The sequence below is a fragment of the Hemibagrus wyckioides genome, linkage group LG28, assembly GCF_019097595.1.
Source record: "Hemibagrus wyckioides isolate EC202008001 linkage group LG28, SWU_Hwy_1.0, whole genome shotgun sequence".
NCBI classification, from domain to species: Eukaryota; Metazoa; Chordata; class Actinopteri; order Siluriformes; family Bagridae; genus Hemibagrus; species Hemibagrus wyckioides.
In genome coordinates this window covers 9,415,522-9,438,934 of record NC_080737.1, presented here as the reverse complement: position 1 = coordinate 9,438,934, position 23,413 = coordinate 9,415,522, and the positions used below count along the sequence as shown (strand labels likewise).

General features: G+C 37.3%; 2 protein-coding genes across 3 annotated transcripts in view; one reads left to right on the top strand and one right to left on the bottom strand.

Annotated features, from left to right (window-relative positions):
- The window catches only part of hexb (hexosaminidase B (beta polypeptide)), a 15,920-nt gene extending 8,147 nt beyond the window's left edge, over positions 1–7,773 (top strand). Inside the window, exons 9-14 of one of the 2 annotated variants that reach the window (XM_058383409.1) lie at positions 12–98; positions 183–255; positions 4,914–5,091; positions 6,251–6,341; positions 6,696–6,800; positions 7,351–7,773. In XM_058383409.1, the coding sequence (XP_058239392.1) occupies positions 12–98; positions 183–255; positions 4,914–5,091; positions 6,251–6,341; positions 6,696–6,800; positions 7,351–7,414 (598 nt within the window). In that variant the 3' untranslated portion in view covers positions 7,415–7,773. Of the gene's footprint in view, positions 1–11; positions 99–182; positions 256–2,097; positions 2,273–4,913; positions 5,092–6,250; positions 6,342–6,695; positions 6,801–7,350 lie in introns of both variants that reach the window. The other variant, XM_058383410.1, reaches the window with a different exon arrangement.
- Positions 7,766–23,413, bottom strand: gfm2 (GTP dependent ribosome recycling factor mitochondrial 2). The gene is made up of 20 exons (XM_058383408.1): positions 23,122–23,413; positions 22,939–23,014; positions 21,376–21,421; positions 20,809–20,906; positions 19,405–19,530; positions 19,223–19,311; positions 18,570–18,658; positions 17,567–17,627; positions 17,281–17,466; positions 16,098–16,178; positions 15,432–15,580; positions 14,256–14,396; positions 14,022–14,121; positions 12,844–13,036; positions 11,297–11,373; positions 11,010–11,148; positions 9,541–9,729; positions 8,352–8,467; positions 8,049–8,231; positions 7,766–7,958 (listed from the first exon to the last, which is right to left on the bottom strand). Exons 1-20 carry the CDS (start codon positions 23,155–23,157, stop codon positions 7,830–7,832), a joined length of 2,304 nt encoding a protein of 767 aa, XP_058239391.1. The 5' UTR covers positions 23,158–23,413; the 3' UTR covers positions 7,766–7,829.

Below are 23,413 nucleotides of genomic sequence, written 5' to 3'. Positions count from 1 at the left end.
TGCTCCTTTAGGAAGTCAAACCCTGATATTCAAAAATTTATGGAGCAGCAAGGCTTTGGCCAAGACTACAGCAAACTAGAATCCTACTACATTCAAAGGTAGGAGATCTTGTCCTCATGAAAATTCAGCTTGTAAAACCTCTAAACCAATGCCTTTAATGTGTGATTTGAATCAAACTTCAGGCTCCTTGACATTGTAAAAGCCACCAATAAGGGCTACATGGTCTGGCAAGAGGTCTTTGACAATGGTGTTAAGGTAAGAGCTTTTCATTGCACAGACTTTTAAGTAATCAAGAAAAATACAACAAATTATCAAGCTATAGTTATATGGTTTAGTATAGCTGCTCCAAGCAAAATCACTGGGGGTTAACACTGATACAGGTTTTGTTAGTATGCTAAAAGATGCAAAGTGATGTCATGGATGCCAAAATTAAAAACAAATTTAAATGAGCAAATTTGACCATTTTCTTTTTATTGCTGATGTCTAGTTTATTACATTGGTTCATCTTTCTGTTAAAACATTAGTATTATTGAAGTTTTAACAGGAACTATCTGTTTTTATATGAATATATATATATATATATATATATATATATATATATATATATATATATATATATATATATATATATATATATATATATGAATATATATATATATATATATATATATATATATATATATATATATATATATATATATATATATGTATATATATGTATATATATATATGTATATATATGAATATGAATATATGAATATATATATATATATATATATATATATATATATATATATATATGAATGAATATATATATATATATATATATATATATATATATATATATATATATATATATATATTCATATAAAAACAGATAGTTCCTGTTAAAACTTCAATTTCAACTATATATATATATATATATATATATATATATATATATATATATATATGAATATATATATATATGAATATATATATATCAATATATATATATGAATATATATATATATATGAATATATATATATATATATATATATATATATATATATATATATATGTATGTATATATATATATATATATATATATATATATATATATATTTATATATATATATATATCTATATATATATATATATGAATATATATATATATGAATATATATATATATATATATATATATATATATATATATATATATATATATATATATGAATATATGAATATATATATATATATGAATATATATATGAATATATATATATATATATATATATATATATATATATATATATATGAATATATATATATATGAATATATATATATATGAATATATATATATATATATATATATATATATATATATATATATGAATATATATATATATATATATATATATGAATATATATATATATATATATATATATATATATATATATATATATATATATATATATATATATATATGAATATATATATATATATATATATGAATATATATATATGAATATATATGAATATGTGTATATATATATATGTATATGTGTATATATATATGAATATGTATATATATATGAATATGTATAGATGTATGTATATGTTAAAATGCTGAATGTATAGTTATAAGCCAGTGCTTAAATACACAATCAGCATCACATTTTATCCATGATTCCACTTTCATCTGGTGATTTGAATGGAATAATTTGGCCAAAGATGAAATTTGCTACAAAAGACCAAGGATAAACAAGTAGCTTAAAGCTTCTCTTAGTTGTTTTGTAAGATGAGCGGTCATGGTGATGGACTATATTTGGAGGACAAATTTTGTATTTTTATCTTTGGCTAACATATTTTCTTAACCTGGAATGATATGCAAATAATATTTTTCTTTGTGGGAGTTTTAGGACTAATTTTGCATTAAGAAATTGCTTAAAAATAATAATGGACCTCGATTGTGCAATGCTAACCCTTCTGCTGCTATTGTTTGGCATGCAGTGATCTGCATTTTTGCTTGCTCAACCATTAGTCCTTTTTTGCTTGGTTTTGTTTTTTTAAATCAGACATAAGTCATCCAATGAGTTGTATGCTTGTTGCAGCTGAAAGCTGACACAGTGGTGGAAGTTTGGATGAACAACCAGGTGGCACAGGAGCTTCAAAAAGTGACTGGGGCAGGTTTCAACACCATTCTCTCTGCCCCCTGGTACCTGGACTACATTAGTTATGGACAGGATTGGCAGACATACTACAAGGTCGAGCCGCTCAGTTTTGATGGTTGGTCTGCTCAGTGAACTGTCTGCAATTATGCAGTTTTTTATATGAAGATAGTTACTGTTATAGTGTGTCTGGTTCATATAAACATTTATCATTAGTTTTCTTAATGATTGGCCAATAGTTGTGCTATGTTAGATTTAATTTTAGCAGATGAAAATATCTATTAGGATTCATTGTTATCCCTTTTGTTCTCTACTCAGTCTATTAAAATTAATTCATATAATATAGTAGATGTAATAGCAGCAGAACTAAATGTGGCTTGTATAAGTTAACTCCCAGGAACTGCTGTGACTATGCTTCATTCTCAGGCCTCAGCTTTAGTGATTTAGTTGTAGAAGGCTTATTCTTTTTCTTCTTTTTACTTTTCTAAACTTTTTTTCGGAGGTTTTTAACATTGGCTTTGCAGATCGTTTGGCAATGGTTTGCATTGAGGTTAGTGTGCTTGACCAGTTATTCCCATTTATCAGCTAGTTTCTGCCGCCACCTTCAGCAGTACTATCAGTGAAATTGTTTTACACATGGCTCTTTATATTAGGGCTACACAATTCTAACAAAACAATACTACTACCAACTCCTGAAGCCCAGTTTTAAACTAGAATTGGTCTCTGGATCTTGATCAGCATAGCATTTCTTGCTTTGCCTAGTACGTGTTCTGTGGTGCTGTTTGGATCAAATGGCACTCATCTGACCAACGGTTTATTTGTTACGGATATAGCACGCATTGGTGTGATTGTGGCCATCTTCTCTAAGCACCATTCAGACCACTAAATTGAGTCCTGCTCATCACATTAACATTGTCCAGTGTACATCATCTAGATGTTTCACACCACCCCTGTTATTCAGGAGGAGTGAAATATATTTCATTATAGTGTCTTTTTGGTCCTCACTTTGTGCACAGCTTTGAGCAAATCCACTATCAGTAAAGGAAAATCGCCATCTTCTTCTTCTTCTTTCGGCTTTTCCCTTCAGGGGTCGCCACAGCGAATCATCTCTCTCCACCTATCCCTATCTTCTGTATCCTCAACACTTGCACCCACTAGCTTCATATCCTCATTTATTACATCCATATACCTCCTCTTTGGCCTTCCTCTTTGCCTCCTTCCTGGCAGCTCCATGTCCAACATTCTCCTACCAATATACTCACTCTCCCTCCTCTGGACATGTCCAAACCATCTTAACCTGACCTCCCTTACTTTGTCCCCCAAACATCCAACATGAGCTGTCCCTCTGATGTACTCATTCCTAATCCTGTCCAACCTTGTCACTCCCAAAGAGAACCTCAACATCTTCAGCTCTGCTACCTCCAGCTCTGACTCCTGTCTCAGTGACACTGCCTCTAAACCATACAGCATGGCCGGTCTCACCACTGTCCTGTACACCTTCCCCTTGATTCTTGCTGAAATTTTTCTATCACACAGAACTCCTGACACCTTTCTCCACCCATTCCAACCTGCCTGCACTTGCTTCTTTACCTCTTTCCCACACTCTCCATTACTCTGGACTGTTGACCCCAAGTACTTAAACTCCTGTACCTTCTTCACCTCTTCACCCAGTAATCTTACTGTTCCACTTCCCTCCCTGTCATTCACACACACATACTCAGTCTTACTACGACTGACTTTCATTCCTCTTCTTTCCAGCGCAAACCTCCACCTCTCCAGGTTTTCCTCCACCTGCTCCCTGTTCACACTACAGATCACAATGTCATCTGCAAACATCATTGTCCAAGGAGACTCCTGTCTGACCTCCTCTGACAACTGGTCCATCACCATAGCAAACAGGAAGGGGCTCAGAGCCGATCCCTGATGCAGTCCCACCTCCACTTTGAACTCCTCTGTCTGACCTACAGCACACCTCACCACTGTCCTGCTCCTCTCATACATGTCCTTCACCACTCTGACATACTTCTCTGCTACTCCTGACTTCCTCATACAGTACCATAGCAAAGGAAAATCGCCATGCCTGCCTATAATCTGATGGTAAAAGATAGGGAAGGCCAAATATGGGGGTCATGGGCAGGTGTGAATAGTGAAGTATTACAAAATGTAATTCCTTAACATAAATATTGGTGTAGTGTAAAAGTTAGTGTAGGTCATTTCGTTTTGGCTGTGTTTTATTTTTTTTTTGTTGCACTGAACTCATGCATGCAATTAACTGCTGTGCCTTATTGAATAGCAGCACAATACATTCACCCTAGTCAACACTAATCACTCACAAGATTAGCATTGAATTAACACAGCATCTGCTTTTTAGCAGTAAGGCTGTTTTAGCAGTGTAGGACTTTTATGACTGATGACCCGTTTTACACTGTGGGCACATTCACACTGTGTGGCTGTTTTTATTTATAAAGGTATAAGAAATGAAACTTTATACTTGAACATATTTCTACTGATGGTCATTTTTGGGTTTCTTGGTATTCATTTTTGTAGAAGAATTTGTAGCACTTGTGTGAATGTGCCCTTGACACAGTTCATTTGAAGTTCATTTTTGAGATTGTCCCACATACGTAAAACAAAACAAGCAGTGTCCTCCTTACATCCATATTTATGGGTGTATTCTAAACATCATCCCAGTGCTTTTGCTTGGACCAAGATGCATGCTTTTTGCAAAAGCAATTGTGACTGTGTGTGTTTCTGCGTAGCTGAAAGCAGACACACAGATCCATGTGTGGAAGGAGAAGCCAGACTACAACAGTGAGATGGCCAAGATAACTGCAGCTGGGTTTCATGCCCTACTTTCTACTCCCTGGTACCTGAACCGCATCAGCTATGGCCAAGACTGGCAAGGCATTTACAAGGCTGACCCTCAGAGTTTCAATGGTGTGTCCGTATGAGTGAGTGCGTATTTATGTGTGTAAGAGAGAGGAAGAGAGGTGAAGAAACTAAAGAGAATGTGATGGATTATTTCAGCCTTGAGCTTCATTTTGGTAGGTTAGTCAAGTCAACCACTTTCAACCACATATAGCAGTACATAGTGAAATGAAACAACGTTTCTCCAGGACCTTGGAGGTTAGGGTTATATAATGGTCTTATGCCATCAAAGCATTTTATTATGTCACTTTTCTCAGTGTGTTAGTCACTGTAATGCAGTCTGGCCTGTGATGCATCAAAATTAAAGTACAAGCCATTATTTTATCATATATTGACATTATCCTAAAATTAATTGTTATTAGGGGGTTGGGGTCAGAGCATATAGTCAGCCATGATGCAGCACCCTTGAATCAAAATGAGTTAAGGGTCTTGCTCAAGGACAGGTTTGCAGCTTGAACGCCCTGACCGTCTGATCAGTAACCTCCATTGTACAGTATACCCCCATTGTGGCTTTCTGCTGTATGAGTTCTTGGATCCATTCAGAAATCTGTTAAACCTACTACATAAACATTGCAAAGTTAAACACAAGCACGGTTAAATATGAAAAAAAAATGAAGACAAATGGAATAATCCGACCTGAAGCAAGTTTAGGATGGAATCGCACCATGCAGTAGTCTGGAAGAAAGATGGAAAATGGAAGTCTCTCAACACAGTGTGTAGGAGATAGATGGAAGTCCCCTGTATATTATGTAAGCATTATATCTCTTGAGGGTGCAATTTGAGAGTTGCAGCCTTTTTATACCCATGAGTGTACTTTGAACCTGTGCATATGCTGTTTTATAATACATTTCTTTCTGGCTGTCATGTGACTGGCCTGTGTTGAGGAGAAAAGTGTAGAGTGGTCAGTGTGTGTGTTTTATATATAAATATAATAAATATAATAAATATATATATATATATATATAATGAGAGAGAGAGAGAGAGAGAGACAAAAGATAAGGAAAGAGATTGTTTTATCATGAATGTTTCATACTCTTGAGGCCTGTTGAGTGAAGCAAGCTAGATTTCAAGTGTTTCTATTACAAGAGAGTGAACATGGATGATTTTATAAGACGTTTTTTTTTTTTCTTAAAGTATAATATATAAGAACTTTCTTTGATTTCCCCAGGCACAGCAGAGCAGAAGAAGCTTGTGATTGGTGGGGAGGCATGTCTTTGGGGAGAGTTTGTGGATGCTACCAACCTCACTCCACGTCTATGGTAAGACCAGTTAATATAAAAAAACTGATTATAATCAAACTCGATGTATACAGCTACATTCCATACCAAGCATTCAAATGGTTGTGTCCATTTCACCATTCCTGGTACATCTATGGCATTCTGAAGATTCCCTTTTCCAGAGCGACTTACATTTATCTTTTTTATATAACTGAGCAGTTGAGAGTTGAGGGCCTTGCTCAGGGGCCCAGCAGTAGCATCTTGGTGGTCCTTGGATTCAAACTCTCAACCTTCTGAACAGTATTCCAACGCTGATCACTTCCCCATACATTCAACCCCACACTTTATATCTGAAGACTGTTGATTGATTGTCATGTGTATGTTCACCGTTCACAGGCCACGAGCCAGCGCTGTAGCTGAAAGGTTGTGGAGCGATGAAAATGTGAAGGACGTCGGCAGTGCCTACAAACGTCTGATCAAACATCGCTGCCGCATGCTCAGGTGAGTTCATGATGTAAAGTAATAAAAGATTGAGCAGGAAAGTTTATACAGGGCTAGATAAAAATAATGTACACTAATGACATTTACTATTAATTTTAGTATTTTTGAAGTGTGTCAAAGCATGAATGTTGGTGAAAACCAAAATTTGTTCGAATTCATCCAGTGGGTTTTCCCAGGCAGCATCACATGATTTAATTCAGCTTTTCCATTATATTTCCTTCCCCATGAGTGGTCCAAATCAATCTGGTATCTCCAGCAGGATAACATGCCATTCTCCAAAAAGCACTGTTCTTCTCCACATTAATGTTACCACCAAAGGCAAATAGTAATAATAATAATTAAACCCTGCATATGGATAAACCTAATGCTAACTTTTTAACAAATCTGCATGCACAAAAGCTATGCATAGAATTGCACCAGTGACTCTTCTGTTTTATTGTTCCCCAAAATTAAGGCATACAGAATATTCCTGCACTGTTTTTTCAAGTAATTTTTGTAGCAGGTCGTTATTGTAAAATGACAAAACTGTATTTTTTTTTTCCCCCTTCAGGAGAGGCATCCCTGCAGAGCCGCTGTTTGTGGGCTTTTGTCCACATGAATATGACGGCCTGTGAGCTCCAGAAGACTGAATTCCTACCATTTATATAATTCCACAAGAACATGCTGATCAGGAATATATTTCTGCATGCACTTTTTTCACAGTTGAAATTAACATAGCTGATTTATCACTATTTTCTGGTTTTAATTTTGGGTTTATATACCAACAATGTTTAATGGATCATGTGAATAGGTTTTATGAAAATGCAGATCTGCTGTATGTGTACTTACTTTAAAGATTTGACTTGAGACTTAAGAATTGTTGTATTTTAATGTGCACTTTTTTTATATGACTCGGTCACATAAGCAAGTGGAACAAGTCTCTGTTCAGAAAATGAATAAATAAAAGTGGAAATCAGTTCATAAAGAAAATGCATTAACAGCTGTTTAAAATGTTTTTTGCAAATGTGCAAAAGAAAAAAGGAAGTGATCTCATGCCAGGCCAGCCATTTTGTTGAGCAACGCGTTCTGGTCCTGAGGGTTCATGGATTCGTAGCTGGCCAGCTCAAGTGAGAAGGTGGCATTTCCTGAGGTCAAAGTGCGTAGTGCAGTGGAATAGCCCTGAAACACCACACAGACAAAGCTCATTTATTATCCAAGTTCACATTTGTGCTTTTAAGAATTAAAAAAAAAAGTATAAAGTGCACACACCATCATCTCAGCAAGGGGTACAATGGCCAAGAGTACTTTGCTGTCATGGCGGCTCTGGATGTCTTGGACTGTTCCTCTGCGCTGAGCGAGGTCACCGAGCACAGAGCTCAGGTACTCCTCCTCCACTGTCACCTCTAATGACATCACAGGCTCCAAGACTTGCCCCTCTGCCTGTTTCAGCCCCTACACACACACACACAGTTAATTTCCATAATTTAGAATATCTAATCTAAACCCCAAACAGCCTTATTACCATGACAACACCTGATGTATCCAAAGTGACAGAAATTTAATGCAAGGTACCTTAAGCATGCAGCGAGACACACAGGCTGACACCATGGCCAGAGAGGTACCAGGTTCCACACACACACTGTGGATCACAGTGTGTACCCCCTGCACAGGGTAACCCAGCACAGGACCTGCAGAACAGAGACAATTCCAATAATACGTAACATCCTATCAAAGCAAAACAAAGCTACATCATTTAAGCTAAACTTGTTTCTCTCAAAGACTAAAAAGACATATATATAGACCTGTATATTACCTAATTTGTTTTTCTCTGATTTCTGCCATATTTGGTCAGCAGCAAACCACAAACGAGCTCTCCACTATCAAATGAAAGTTACCAACTCAGGAGAGTGAAAGTTATCCCATACTTCCACCAAGACGTATGAAGCCATATCATTTTTTCCTCCCTCAAACCACTGGTCAAAGGGCAGTTTAAACACACTGAGAAAAGATCAGTCAATCCTTTTCCACATACACAAGCACATGTGAATGGCTAAAGTGTCACTGTAATTGACAGGAGAGAAGGTAAGAGTGATGCCAGATTTGGTCCACTGGCTCTGTGTTACTGATGGCTGTGGCTTTGTCAGCGTTCAAACTTGTGATCTAGGATATAGATGTTTGTTCTGTGTATTTTTTTTTATATATAGAAGCTTGCTTCACAGAAATAGGTGATTTCTCAGATTTGGATGTTGGGAGTTTCTGACCAATCCAAAAGAGCAATGTCGTAACTAAGAATATCTGGTTATAATTTAGTAGAGTTGTCTGTGTTTGTTGGACTGAGTTAGTGGGGAAACTACATTGGTGTTTGTAAAGAGGCAAAAATTTCTCTTCAATCCAGAAATCGTACAAATCAAACAACAGTACTTTGTCTATTCATTTAAAAAAAAACCTTTAACAATGCAGCTAGCTAGTCACATTACCTAGAGAACTTGTTTTTTTTAGCTACATAGTCAAATTGGGCCTTTTTTTTCCCCGAGGAACAAGAGTGCAGCTTGCAAACATTAGTTATTTCCATCAGTTGAGAACTCTCACATCATTGAGAATAGCTTAGATATTAAGAAATGCCCACTTTTGTTCTGAAGACTCACTTTGTGTTGTCGGTGTAGCTTTGCATTTTAGCTCAATTAAGCTCTCTAAAACGTTCTCAAAATCTATTGGGTTCTTATGTTTTTGGCATGAAAACGGGTGGATACATAATATTTACCTTGGAGATATGCACTCTGAACTCCACTGTCCACTGCCTCTTTAAGGTCAGCAGAGATATGAGCTTCTACTTCCTCATCGTAAGTCATATGACATGACGACGTGCCTGGAACAGAGGCTTCCCAGGGACTCACGGTTAGCTCTACAGTCACAACATGCCTCTTTTCACCCAGCGTGCGATCCAGAGTGTCTGAAACATAAAACACAACAGCTTTAAGCTTTCTAAGTGTTTTGGTAAGTGATTTGAAAGCACACGACATCCAGTAATTGTTTTTCACTCATATGTGCCATCTAGATTAAAATCTTTTATCAGGGTTACTGATGCAGAATTCCAGGAATAAACTGATACTGCTGATATCAAACACCTTTAGACTTTAAGCTTCTATCCTGTAGTAGGCATGAGGATTTCAATTCTCGACTCTGACCAGGATAAAGCAGTCACACTTAGAGATGATGTGCAAGAAAGCTGTATATACCCATGGTAATGACCAGAGCCTTTCTTTGTCCTACAAGCTTTAGGTATGAAAGTAGAAATTGCCTGAACCTGTGACTTTTCTCTCCCAATGAATTTAAATTTGAAGTCATAGGAATAACTGCTCATCCATCCATCCATCTTCTGTACTGCTTATCCTACACAGGGTCACAGTGAACCTGAAATCTATCCCTGGTGACTTAGGGCACAAGGTGGGGTCACCCTGGATCGGGTGTTCACAGGCCACAATCACACACACCCATTCACTCACTATGGACAATTTAGAGATTCCTACATCACACATGGAAATGCCTGGCCGCATGGGGAGAACAATCGAACCCCCAACCCTGTACCAACCCTCTGTAGCTCAATGTGGTTCAGTGACATGCCTGGGTTTAAGTCATTACTAAAAACATGCGTGACTGGATAAACTGGATAAAAAAGCAACAGAGACTGCTGAGCGGGTTTGTGTTTAGAAATTGTGAATTGCAGCTGGTCTTTTTCAGTCTATCCTGTTTGCATCTGCTACAGCATTTTTCACACTTGTGAAATACTTCACTTAGTCCTCATTCAAGCTGAAGTCCACTAAACTATAAACTGCTGCACTATATACAGTGCTGTGAAAAAGTATTTGCCCCTTTCCTGATTTAGATTAAGATTTTGTATTTACAGGTTATCTTTGTGTGATATAAAAACTAAATCTTAATCTAAATCTTTAATCATTTAACGGTGACAAATATGCAAAATAATATAAAAAAAAATCAAGAAATACTCAGCAAATACTTTTTCACAGCACTGTATCTCTCAGATTCCACTGTAGTGTTATTTGTGTGTTCCGTTCTGATACTTATCAAGTCAGATTCCTGTTTAGATAATTCAGATTCCGATTAAATAATTTGTATTCAATTCATGAAGCAATAGCTGATGAGTCGGGTCCGGCGTGTTGAAGAAGTAAAAATAAATACATCTGTGCTCAACTTAGTGGTCAGAAGTCTTACCTGCTGTGGTTACTGACTGGTTGATGGTCTCTCTGTAGGCAACCTGTAGAGGCCCCAAGTGTGTTTCCAGTTTGTATTCTCTCCTAATGCGATCGTGCAGAATCTCGATGTGAAGCTCTCCCATACCACACAGAACTGTCTACAGAGGTGATTCAGAAGTGTAAGAATACTGATGAATGTGACTAGGTATTCGAGTTAGTAGATTCCACATGAACATATTTTTCTCTTTTAGCATGAATGTGCTGTTTATCATTAAATAACAAACATAGCATCATAAGGTTACATACCTGTCCAGAGTCGGGGTCTGATCTGACTTTCAGACTGGGGTCTTCCCTCTGGAGGCAGTTCAGAGCATGCTCAAGATCTGCAGTGAGAAATAAGTCAGTATGTGAGATGTACATATAAATAGTTATATAATAAATAAATGGCACAGCATCACTGTTAAACACTTCAGTCTGAATAGTGAGAAAGATTTACATTTCGTAGTTTAATTCCTAACAGCAGCTCTGGCAGTAGCGCCGGCTACAAGGACTATATCAATGTTCTTGATATAGTCAAAAAAAGGTAACCACCTGGATTTAACCAAGCAAACAGATAAGAGGTTTCCATTGGATAATAGCTGCTGTGATTAATATGATTAAGCTGGAAACAAATTATTTAACCCTAACTGATAAGAGTAGCTTCTTGCCATGTCAGAAGACATCTCCTGTGGTCATAGAAAAGACAACTAAGGAGATTGCTGAATCTACTAAAATTGGGTTAAGAACTGTCCAATACATTATTAAAAACATCTGGAAGGATAGTCATGAACCATCATCTTTGAGGAAGAAATGTGGTTGGAAAAAAAAAAATCTTCGGAGATCACTTAAATGTTTGGTGAAAACAGTGTGGAATTGTTGATATGTTTAAGGTTTATGCCGGAAGATGTTTTTATCCAGCATTTTTCTGAGTCTCTAGTAGTAGACACTTTGTTCAGACAATTCAGACATAAAGCAATTCCTTCAAGTTTCTCAACATTTCAAAGTCTTTATGATATAAAGCTTAGTGCTTTCTCAGTAACATGACAAAGCCACATTTCTCTGTCTTTCTTCATACCACATAAAAAACAGATACTTGTAAGTGAATGAAGGTTTATAACTTTGACACGTGTGTTAACAGGATATGACCCTGTTTATTATTTTCCAGTAACAGCATGGCCCCAGTGTTATTATTCAGTGGATCATCCGACAAATCAGCAGAACACAAGAGATTTATAAGAATGAGTAATGTAAGGGAAATAATCTTGTATTTTAATCTTTTATGAGATTACACTGAACCAAATATTATTATTAAATGATTAAAAATAATTTTTTAGACGTTTTTTTTTAATTTTTTAAAATAATTTTATATTCTATCAGAAGATAAATTTGCATTGTTCTAGAAATAAATGCTTAAAATGAACACATTAATTTGCCAACAGAACAAGATGACTTCTTATATTTAGTGTCTTATAATAATTGTTTTGCAATGTAAATTATGACAAAATGTTTTCATTTAAAATAATCGTTTTTATTATTATATTTTATTTATTTTATGTTTTTACTGTAATGTTTTCTGGGTACATACTTATGCTGCCTTGAAAATTTCTACAAACATGAAAAAATAAAACCTAGCAGCCTTAGAGCATGTAAACACGTGTAACTCATCTCTAAATACTTTTGGTCACGTTACCAACTGTATTCAAGTGCAGCTCATTATCTTTTCCAGTGAATATGGTGGGCTATATGGTGAGTATTAAACACTAGACACTTTTAGTGAGATTGGAGTCTTATTTTTCCAGGAGGTAAATATGTACCTGCTTGTTTGGCCATTGTAGGAGGCTCTATAGAGCAGAAGAAGACGGGCTCAGGCACCTCAACCCCGGCCAGGAGTAGACTGTTCTGCGGCTGTCGGCTAGACGCTTTCTTCTCCTCCGCCTTGTTGTGTGCTCGGCGAGCTGCGGCCGCTGCTGAGGCTTTGGATGAGACAATGGTGTCACCCGTAACCGTCTGAATGAGCACAGGACCATATACCACTTTATATTATATTATGCATGAAATTGAATGACTGAAACTTCTGTTAGAATTTTTAAAGGAAACAGCTTTTTGCTTAATAAGTGCTTGTTCTATAGCTGGTTTCTATGGTAACATTTTACCCACATAAACAGAAATTTTTGAGAGAATTGTGTTGTTATTGGTAAAGTGTTCTGTCAGGATGTTTATTCAGCATTTTTGGAAGGAGTCTCCAGTGTCAGCATTTTGTAACACACAGACTTTCACTGTAGCTTCACACTTTCTGAGGAGTTATGCCTCTTTAGGCTGGTGCTGCTATAACATTAGTGATGACTGGAACTGGTACTTGTTTTGCTGAAGGTCCACAAGCAGAATTATAAACAAAACTGTAACTTTAAACAGATAAAATCATTATTTTTAGAAAATGGAAGAAAAAAAAATGTGTTGAGAAGTTTCAGGGTGGGAAGGGAATCACTTACACTGCAAAAATGACATTTTAGTATCTTAGACGTATATAGAATATTTATATAAAGTATATAAACTTATTATATATTTATCCTTAACGAGCATTCCTGAGGGTACAGAGGCAAGAAAAACCTCACGGACATCACATGAGGAAGAAACCTTGAGCGGAACAAAAACTCAAAAGGGAACCTTCCTCATCTGGCGACACCGGAGAGTGTGAGTGTGATTATAAATATTGTCCTTTTTTACAGCTGTATATAGTTAAGTGGAGTTGTGCGATCAGGAGCCTTTGAGCAATTCATAATCTATTTATAAGTCAATTAATTTAATTCATATGATCTGCCAACAGAACAAGAAAACATAAAGCTTAGAAATAGTAAAATATGTCTAGACATAGGTTTAATAATCTTATAGGAAATAGTAGATCATTATGTTGAGCTTGATGTTATTTTTCCATTGTCTGTAGTTAACATAATAAAGCTTGGAGCTGTGTGAGACTCAGGAACCGAACATGTACCTGTTTGAGTCCCACAGTGAGGGCGATGTTCCCTGCAGACACTGAGGGGATTTCAACGTGCTGATCTGCAAACGGCAGCAGGAGACGACTCATTCTTTCTCTGTGGCATAAAGACAACATTTCCTCTGATTTCCAAATCGTTTAAGAGATTGTTAAGTTGGAGTATGTGGCCTAGATGTGCTTAATAAAGCAAGTGTGTGGTTCGGTGCTCTGTGTCTCTTCGGATAGACCTACGTTCCGTTTCGGTTGATGTTGTACACTGCTGACTGCGGTTTCATAGAGCCAGAATAGATTCTCAGGAAAACCAGAGGACCTCTCTGCTTATCATGGACCACTTTGAACGCCAAAGCACACAAGTCGTCCTTGTACCAGCGCCTAAAAACAGAAAAAAAGGATAATCGCATAATGATAGAAGAAATTTTCAGTGAGAAATGAGGCTATGCCTGTTTAACTATTGTCAGGAAAATGTGATTTCAAAGGATGGATCTTCTCTGTTAATAAAAGCAACACAATATACGCTTGTCTTGTATTAACTCCTGTATGGAGAACAGAATTAGCATCCATGCCCATGCAGCAGCTCAGAAGTCTGGGATCTGGAAGCGTTAGGGATTTACAAATGACTAAATTATGACTAAGCAAACCATTGCGATGCAAAATTGTGACGATGTGCTTCATGGAAATGTCCTATTTGCATCTGAAATTGTTCACTGAATCTTTGTGTAAAACAGTTGCATGGTTTGAAATCCAAAGATCCTTCATGCATTATACGTCATGCAGTCACATGAACACATGATGATGATTAAAAAGAGTTCTTTAGTAGCTTTTAAACAACACCAAAGGCCACGGAGATCAGCCATTTTAGCCGACTTTGGAGCTCTATTTCTGCTGCAGAGACCATAATGTTTCTCTCTGTTATCATTTTCCAAATCACCAGTTCAAGACTATTCAATCAAAATCTTTTGGAGAATTTATACATGAAATTATTTTTAAGATACTTATAGTACATTTTGTTTACAAATTTCTGTTTGTAGCAATTTTTTGGGTCTTTCCAGTCATAATCGAACTGGTGAAGGCAATATCGAGAATTGAATCAAATCATGATAAAGTATGTGAAAAAAGATTCTATGCAGTCTTGCACGGCAAGTTGTATCTGTAATTGTGGGTATGACTACCTTGATCCGACAGACAGACAGACAGACAGACAGATAGATTTTTGTCTCCATTAGAGACCAGGAGCTGATCAGGCTGTATCAACTGAATGACTCCTTGAATGAATAAGAATCATTTGACTGAATCAAACCAAATGATTTTGTTTATTTTACAGTTGTAGGGAAATATATTTTTGTTAAACAGCATGTAAAATTACAGAAACATTAAACAAATTTTTGTGGAGGAATGCATCAGACTCACACCAGGTCGTGGTTCCTTTCGTCGGGAGCAGGGAGGTACGCTGTGATGGCGTCTAGTAGAGGCTGAACTCCTTTATTCTTCAGTGAACTTCCGCACAGTACTGGCACCCCTTTACGAGACAGCGTCACTCTCCTCACCGCCTCCTGCAACTAAAAATATATCTCTATTTGCTTTAGTAATTCTACACATGTATTACATCATCTGATTAATACAAACTGAGGAATAAAAAAACAAGGATATACAAATATTCCTTCTGAACTATTTATGTGTAGTTCCTCTGTGGAAGTTGTAGGTTCAACAGCAAGAAAAAGAAACCAAATCCAGAATTCTTGTTACTTGCAAAACACAAGTCTGATATCTAGGAGATCTTTTTAAATATAAACACACTTCCTCCAACTCCAATGCTGTAATGACATTCCACTAATCTACTACAGCTGAGCTAAACACACTTCATGGTAAAAAATTATCCAATGTGTCAAACCAGACTCTAATATCTATTACATTTGATTCGGAACTGCACATTAACCCTGAACACAGAAACAAGACAGAAAGAAGAAACTGGTGCCTGGAACTAAATTTTGACGTTTGTCCCTTTTCCATTTATTCCAGAATTTTTCTGGAACGCAACACAAATATACTTAACGAAGTGTACATATGATAACGTACTTTCCCGGCAGGCATTGAGTCAAAGTTGTCACCATATTCTCCAAGAAGCAGCTCAGCAAATTCGTCATCCAAATCTGCAACCTGCATAACGTGGATAAAAGAAAAATATTCTTCATTGTTGGTTTAAAAGCTGTTTTTTGCAATAACCAGTGGGTGAAGTAAAATGGTTATTCTAATCAAAACGTAAACTAAACGTTTTACATATACAGCAAGCTTCCAAATGGACTGGAACAGCAAGATCAATTATATTGTATTTCATTGAAGACATAAATATTTAGTTTAAGCCAATCTGTTCGGATACTTTTTGCATAGCAGAAAGATTTGATGGTGTTTTTTTTTTTTTTATTTAAAATCTATATGTAAATATTAGGAAATGAAAGTTGCAATTCCAATACTTTTGAAGAGGACTGTATTACAACAGGGCAGCACGATGGCTTAGTGGTTAGTACTGTTACCTCACAGCAAGAAGGTCCTGGGTTCGAATCCTGGGTTAGAACAGCCAGGGGCCTTGTTCTCCCTGTGCTTGTGTGGGTTTACTCTGGGTACTCTGCTTTTCTCCCACAGCCCAAAAACATGTACATTAGGTTGATTGGCAATTCTAAAATTGCCCATAGGAGTGAGTGTGTGTGGTTGTCTGTCTATATGGACTGGAGACCTGTCCAGGGTGTACCCCTGCCTTTCGCCCAATGTGTGCTGGGATAGGCCCCGTGACCCAAATTAGGAATAAAGTGGGTATAGACAATGGATGGATGTATGTATTACAACAGTGTTGCTACATGGCTGTAATAAAGAGATGGCTTAACAGCACTGAAAGCCAGTTTACACAAAGACATGCTACTGAACGCCTCATTGTGGTTGCTTTCACTGTTTGTGCTCTTTGTGTTTTGTATACTACCGTGTACAAAGCTCCTAGAAGCATGTTTATGCAGCAACTTCATTCAGTGCTCAATTCTGATTGGTCAGAAGATGTTGATCAATTTCCTTTAACAGCAGCTATGACAGTTATGTGTTTGTTCTAACATGTCATAATTTTTATAGTAATGGAACTTAAATGACTCAATCAGCACTTTGCTTCAGTCAGAGGAAACGCTGTAAATGTGGTTTCTTCAGGCTGGTTTACAGTTCAAGTCCAGCTTAACACAGCTGCATAGTTTAGCTGAACATTGTGTTAATGGCACTGCACCTGTTCTATGAGGGTTGCTCTGGCTTGATTGACTTCCTCTAGGAATTCTGGGTCATCTGTGGGTTGGAGGGCTTTCGTCTCAAAAGCCCGCCCGTCATCAGCCCATGACGTTCCCCGCCAGGTCATTTGCTGCTTGGTGATCAAATCCACCAATCCAATAAATCCCTTTCCAGAGCCAACAGGAAGCTAAAAACATAATTAACAAAAATTATCCATAAAAAATAAACAATAAGATTACTGTTCTGAACATGAATTAATGGGAGAATGAAAAGGAGAGGACTCTTACTTGAAGGAGTATGGGGTTGGCCTTCAGTTTCGTCTTGATGCTTTCTACAGAGTAAGTCATGCTGGAGGAAAACATTAGAAAGAACATGTTGAATTTTTCTTCCAGGGAAAACTGTGATTTACTCCCTTATGTTATGTATTTTAAAGTTATTCAGATCACTGGCTTGTCTAAGATTCCTCTTTTCAGGCAAATGAATCTTTTAAGAATGAATGAATACTTTTGTTCTGATGCTACTGATGGGTTTCACAATTGCAAACTACAAAATAAACCACTGAATCCTTTTGGTCAATATTTGCTCCTTTCTAGGTATTTTTTTTTTATATCTGGTTAACCTGCCAGTGTTTTTAACCATCTGTGAATTCATTTAAATAAAGTTATGACTGAGATTCAATCCTCTCTCATTCACAGAGTTTGTATTTGAATCAGTGAATCACATGACATGACTGAGATTCATCCATCTTTTAATCAGATGGTCAATTATTATAGGTCAATCAGTGAGTCTGCTGACATGACCGAGGATTACTTAATTCAAACACTTAAACCACATTTACATCCATCAATCCATTAGTCTAGGCGTTGATTACTACATATACCATCCATCCAACATTCCATCCATCCATCACTCCATTACTCTTTGCATCCACATAAACATATCCAGGGACTCTCTCTCTCTCTCTCGCTCTCTCTCTCACCCTGTCTAGCCAGAGATCTCCAGTAGTCTTGACCTCTTCTACTTTCCTGACCTTTCTGATCCTTCCTGATGAGCTGCCTATGGTTGGAGAACACATCTCCTGGTTACACAATTGTACAGAAGTAAATTATTTATAATCACACTCTACATGAGTGCAAATGAGGATATGTTCTCTTTTGAGTCTGGTTTCTCTCAAGGTTTCATCCTCATATCGTCTCGAGGAATTTTTTCTCACTTCCGTCACTGAACGAAAAGAAATGACTTGAGTCGCAGAAAAGTATGAACTGTTTGACATGCAGGTTTGTGTGTTACCTGGCTCCAGGTTTATCCATCTTGTTTAGGAAGCACACACAGGGTATGTTGTGCTTCTCTGCCTGTCGCCACACTGTCATAGTTTGCGCCTTCAAGTCATTCAGGAAAACACACACACAATCAGTGAATCAGCTGACTCTATTGACTGTACATTCGTAAACCCTGGTTTAAATAATAGCAACAGTTAGAAAAAATCTCTCTTGAACGAAACACTTGGGATGTGCTGTTATTGGAAAATGTAGCAGTAACTTAGTGGCATTGGTGGCTAGAGTGATTAAGGCTCTGGGTTGCTGATTGGAGGATTGAAGTTCAAGCACAACACCACCCAACTCCACTGTTGGGCAATTGAGTAAGGCCCTTAACCCTCCCTGCTCCAGAGGCACTGTATCATAGCTGCGCTCTGACCCCAACTTCCTCAGTGAAGAAAAGAATTCCACTGTGGACATACAGAGCTGTCTCTAGACTCCTGACTCCACTCCAGCTAAGCAGGAGGAAGTGGATGAGGTCTGACTCCACCCACAAGTTTCTGCAGTAAATGTAGTGGGCTCTGACATATTTTGTGCAAGAAGTGCAAACTTTTAATCAGCTCACATTTTTGGCACAGTTTAATATAAAGCACATAAAAGACAGTTTAAAAAAAAAACCCAACTCACCTCCACTCCTGCTGAGGCATCAAACACAGCCACTGCTCCGTCCAGTACACGCAGAGCTCTCTCAACTTCCAGAGTAAAGTCCACATGGCCTGTAACAAACCCCAGTCTGTGCTGAGTATGTGCATGAACCAGGGAAGTGTGTGTGTGTGCGTGTGTGTGTGTATGAGTGTGTACGTGTTTACCGGGTGTGTCAATGAGGTTAATCCTGTGCTCTTTCCAGTCGAAGGTGACTGCAGCTGATTGGATCGTAATTCCACGCTCTCTCTCCTGAGCCATGTAATCAGTCACAGTGTCTCCATCATCCACGTCTAGATATAACACAACATGCATCGCTACTTAAAACCCTCATTTGCTGCTTGAAGCATTCAATGAAAGAGGAGTAATACTCGAATATACACAATACTTGTTATTCTAACACAGAGCTTTCCGCTCAGGAGTGCGAGTATGCCATTTTACATGGCACAAAAAGGAGATTTCACACCACCACCTGTTCTTATTTGCATTCTTACCTCACATTTGCTATAATTACTGTTTATGAGGGCAATAATTACTATGATTAGTGGTCTTTGAGATTAACCATGTGATTATCTATTCTGTTCACTTTAAACACTTCTATATGAGAAGCAAACAGGTGAGACTCAGACCTCAGTGTTTAAATCTACGCTGAAAATATATTTACATTTATGGTATTAGGTAGACGCCCTTATCCAGAGTGACTTACATTTTATCTCAGTCTACCCATCTGAGCAGCTGACTGTTGCTCAGGGGCTCAGCAGTGGCAGCTTGGTGGACATGAGATTAAAACTCACATTAGTCCAATGCCTTAACTGCTAAGCTACCCTACACATTTATTTACTCAAGTTTTTTCTTAGGTAAAGGAGAAATCTGTCACATCATATGTTTACTCAGGTTCGCTGGCAGTGCAGTGGATGGCCCATTAACTTCTCAAGGCTTCCTCATGAAACTTTTGGCTCTTTCTTTAGTTATGCTAGTTCTTTCTTTATGATAGCTAGTTTTGCCAGAATGCCTGCTTGCATTCTGCATACAATGTACATTGTCTTTAACCATTACATTATAGGAAACATATCTACAGATTCTCTTTCTCTTTCTTTCTCTCTCTCTCTCTCTCTGACCAGAGGTCTCCAGTAGTCTCGACCTCTTCTGCTTTCTGGATCTGCCTGATCCTTCCTGATGCCCTCCCTCTGGTTGGAGAATGCACCTCCTGGTTACACAATTGCACTGTTTGTCTAATTTGTCTAATAAAACAGATACAGAAGTAAATTATTTATTATTTTAAAATAGTAATTTTGAAAGTTATTTATAGTCACACTCTACAGTGTCACCCAAAATGAAGATATATTCTCTTTTGAATCGGGGTCGTCTCAGGGTTTCATCCTCATATCGTTCATTAGTACTGCTTATATCCAGAATTGATATATTTCTGTAAAACCACTTTAGAAAAGCACTATACAAATAAAATTGATTTGAACTGACTGGTGTAGTAACTGGTGTAGACTGCTTGAGTAGCTTAGCATGGAAAAGGTTACTGCGTACAGCAGCTTTAATCTAGTGATATTCGAGCTTACCTCCAAGAGCACGTGTGTAGCCAGAATAATAGAGCATCCTCTCAGTGGTGGTGGTCTTCCCGGCATCGATGTGGGCCATGATGCCGATGTTCCGGATTCTGGATATTAACATGGAAGCAGAAATCTTTTAGACACTACTACAGTCAGATGTGAAAATAAGTGAATTGTACTACAGCTTTGCTTTTCCTTCCAGAAGGCCATGTTTGCATCTGATGCATTTCGATGAGGTTTATTTTTCTGATTTAAATCATGAATCAACAACCGTTAATGGAAAGGTGAAATACATTGGTGTGTGGATAAAGAGAAAATGCAATAGAAGCTTTTTCAGACAGATTTGTTCACATAAATTATGGAAAATGTGTGTCGCAGTTTGATTAGTAGTCTCTCACAGGCTTGTCACAGCTTCTTCTGAATTTTTACACAAGATTAATTAATCACTAGTGTGGCACTGAGTGTCAGTAGAAGAGCTCATGTTAGAGAAACATAAAAATAGAACTCCATATCCTCTAAAAGCAACAATAACTGAGAGTTCTCATCAAAACACTCCTCAAACAATCAGGGTCTTACTTTGAGATGTCCGGGTTGACCACGGCTCGAGGTGACTTAACATCATCTGCAAAATAATGTGATTGGGAAAAATCAGTTATAGTTATGACGGACATTAAGCAAGGAAAAAAAAACAGGACAGGCCATGCTGTCATAACAAAATAATCAGTGCAGATTTTTTGCATAAACCAGATGATCTATATAATAAGACAATAATGGATTTTTTTTTTTTTAAATGTTGTTGTGTTGTTATTTAACAAAAATGTATAAGGAATTTAATACAGTCATGGTACTGAAGATATATAATGTTTTCTAATTGTTTTCTGTTAAGACACATTTATTTAACATTTATAAGATGGGACAGTCAAGATGGGAGAGTATTCAGGACACAGGACACTACTTTCATAAAAAATGCTGCCTTTTATTTTACTTTATTTTACACAAGAGATAAAATAGAGAAGCTGAAGGATGAACTGTATCGAACATTTCTCTCGGATATCGCACAACATTAAATGTGACAGGTAAATAATGTAACAGGGTTATGTTTAATAATAAATATTAATAAATGAAAAAAAATTGGTTGAAATTTTAAATGTGCTGTGGAATAAGAGGAATTAAACACTAAAATTTTTTTTGATGAGACAGGAAAATTATTGACTAAGATTTTACATCACACCACCCAGGTGTTTTATATTTCATAAACAGCATGTCCTGTCCTACTTGTAATTATTTACAGACACATTTATTATTGTGAGACATCTGAGAAACAAGTTACAGCTGCTCTAAACAATCATTACCAAAAAAAGTATTGAAGACTCTCCTGTGGTGGAAAACGTACTGTTACAGTGCCGACAGTGGAGACTCCTTCCATTAACGTTAATTAAAAAGCTTATTTGCTAAATAACAGGAGTTTTATCATTCATTTTTATTAGGTAGATTATTGTGAATTGCTTGTGATACAAGTCCCTGACTTCTGGTTGTTGCTATAGTAACAATGTCTCAAAAGATGATCATGGGGCAGTGGTAGCTTAAGTGGTTAAGGCTCTGGGTCATTGACCGGAAGATCAGGGTTCAAGCCCCAGCACCACCAAGCTGCCACTGCTGGGTCCTTGAGCAAGGCCCAAAACCCACCCTGCTCCAGGGGCACTGCATCATGGCTAACCCTTCGCTCCGACCCTAACCCACAAGGATGGGATATGCAAAGAAAGAATTTCACTGTGCTGTAATGTATATGTGACAAAATGAGACCCTGGAGCCATTCTCAGTGGAAGCTCAAGTGTTTAAAGCTCTGGGGTGTTGAGATCAAGTTTATCATTTACATTTCTGGAATTTAGCAGACGCCCTTAAGCTCAGGGCGACTTACATTTTCATCATTTTTATACAAATCAGCAATTGGTGGTTAAGGGTCTTGCTCAGGGGCCCAAAAGCAGCTTGGTGGACCTGAGATTATCAACACATGATCAGCCATAAAAACAAGCCAATTTCACCCAACTTCTGATGTCCCCTGCACGAACTAGCGTCATCGAGTCTGACCAATCAGATTGAAGCATTCGAAGATGACGTATAAGGAATAAGAAACATCACCTTGAAGGAAACTGTAGTTTCTTTTCCTCTGTCCACTCCGTGCTGGAGGTGATAAACACCAACAGTGTCTGACACGCTGGAAATGAACACACTGCTCATTAATACACAGTGACGAACTAGCCAGATGATAGATAGTTGTGAAAGATAGCACTAATAACATCATTAATAAAAAGCTAATCTTACCCCACGAAGGATGTTGAACCTCACTCCAAGCAGCATTGTTTATCCTGACATCAGTCTAACCTTGTGATTATAACATCATGTCCATTTCTCTTGTGTCAAATCAACTCATCTGTGTCCCCTAGACTATACAGGCCACTCTTTTCCCTCCGGTAGTGTTGGTAACTTATAACATAAGCCTCCCATTCATTTCGGATGTCAGTGTTAAATTTGATATAATGCTGTTTCTTAACTAACTCATGACATTCTGCTTGCTCTACTGCACATGAGATGGTGCATCACCTATATGAGACCG